At 43.9% G+C, this 978-nt stretch overlaps 1 protein-coding gene across 1 annotated transcript in view; it reads right to left on the bottom strand.

Annotated features, from left to right (window-relative positions):
• Nucleotides 1–202: 202 nt before the first annotated feature.
• ALOX5AP (arachidonate 5-lipoxygenase-activating protein) overlaps nt 203–978 on the bottom strand; it is a 7994-nt gene continuing 7218 nt past the window's right edge. Inside the window, exon 5 of the mRNA XM_010081828.1 lies at nt 203–554. Within this exon, the coding sequence (XP_010080130.1) occupies nt 392–554 (163 nt within the window). The 3' untranslated portion in view covers nt 203–391. The remainder of the gene's footprint in view (nt 555–978) is intronic.

The raw sequence follows: 978 nt of genomic DNA, 5'->3' as shown, positions 1-978 counted from the left end.
CTCTGTGTGAGTATAACTGCGGGAGCCATCGGTCAGGAATGATGCTGAGAGGCTCCTGAGTTTTGGGGCAAAAGCTAAGTACAACACAGTTATGAAGCAAGCATTCATTGTCCCATACAGTCATGCAATCAGCTTACAAGCTTCAGTTTAGGGGAAAAAACCTCTAAAGAATTAACTGGAAGTTGTTACCCTTCCTCGGGTGTGCTGAGGGCTCATGATAAATCTTTTTACTGAAGGAAAAAGCAAGGTTAAATCAAACTACAAAGCCCATCAAGCATGAGATTTACAGCAATCTAAAAGGGTTACGGGTTCATTTCTTAAACAGTTGAATTATGTCTGCTTCTGGGTATCAATATATTAAGCACAGTGACCCCCTCAGTGCTGCAGGGAGCTAGGGGATGAGCAGCAATGGAGAGATAGCGCTGGTTATTGTTTTTATGTGTATTTCAAAGTCACTTCCAAAAAAGAAGATGAGATAATAGTTGAGTATTCCAGCCATGGACATAAGGAACAGGAATAAAATGATGCGCTTTCCAAACAAGTAACCAGGAGTGCTGAGGAGACAGAAAGGGGGGAAAGCAATTCATTAATGTACGTCACCTCACGGGAGAGGTCCTCAGGCTTCAGACTCTGCTGTTGAAACCAGCTGAAAGACTTCAGGGGCTGAGATGAAGTGGGGAAAATTTCTGCTCTGTCTTGCATTGCAAGGCAGCTACAAGCTCTTAAATGCTGTTTTCAGGATCCATTTGGGTCTGGATTTGGCCTCCTGTGCTCAGCATAGGCTGCTGCTGCTTACAAAAGTGGCTATTCATACGGACTTGTATGTCTTCTCAGCCATCACAGGCTGTGGGATAACCTTGTTCCATATGCATGTGATGAGCTTTATTAATATAAAGGTATGATCCTGTGCAAAGAGTGGCACAAACACACAAATGTATGCATTTGCAGCGGCTGTGAGCAGGAATTGCTGAAGCAGCC

This window comes from Pterocles gutturalis, unplaced genomic scaffold (genome assembly GCF_000699245.1).
Source record: "Pterocles gutturalis isolate BGI_N339 unplaced genomic scaffold, ASM69924v1 scaffold1409, whole genome shotgun sequence".
Taxonomy (NCBI): Eukaryota; Metazoa; Chordata; class Aves; order Pterocliformes; family Pteroclidae; genus Pterocles; species Pterocles gutturalis.
Note: the sequence above shows the minus strand (reverse complement) of the source record. Positions and strands in the feature narration are given on the sequence as shown.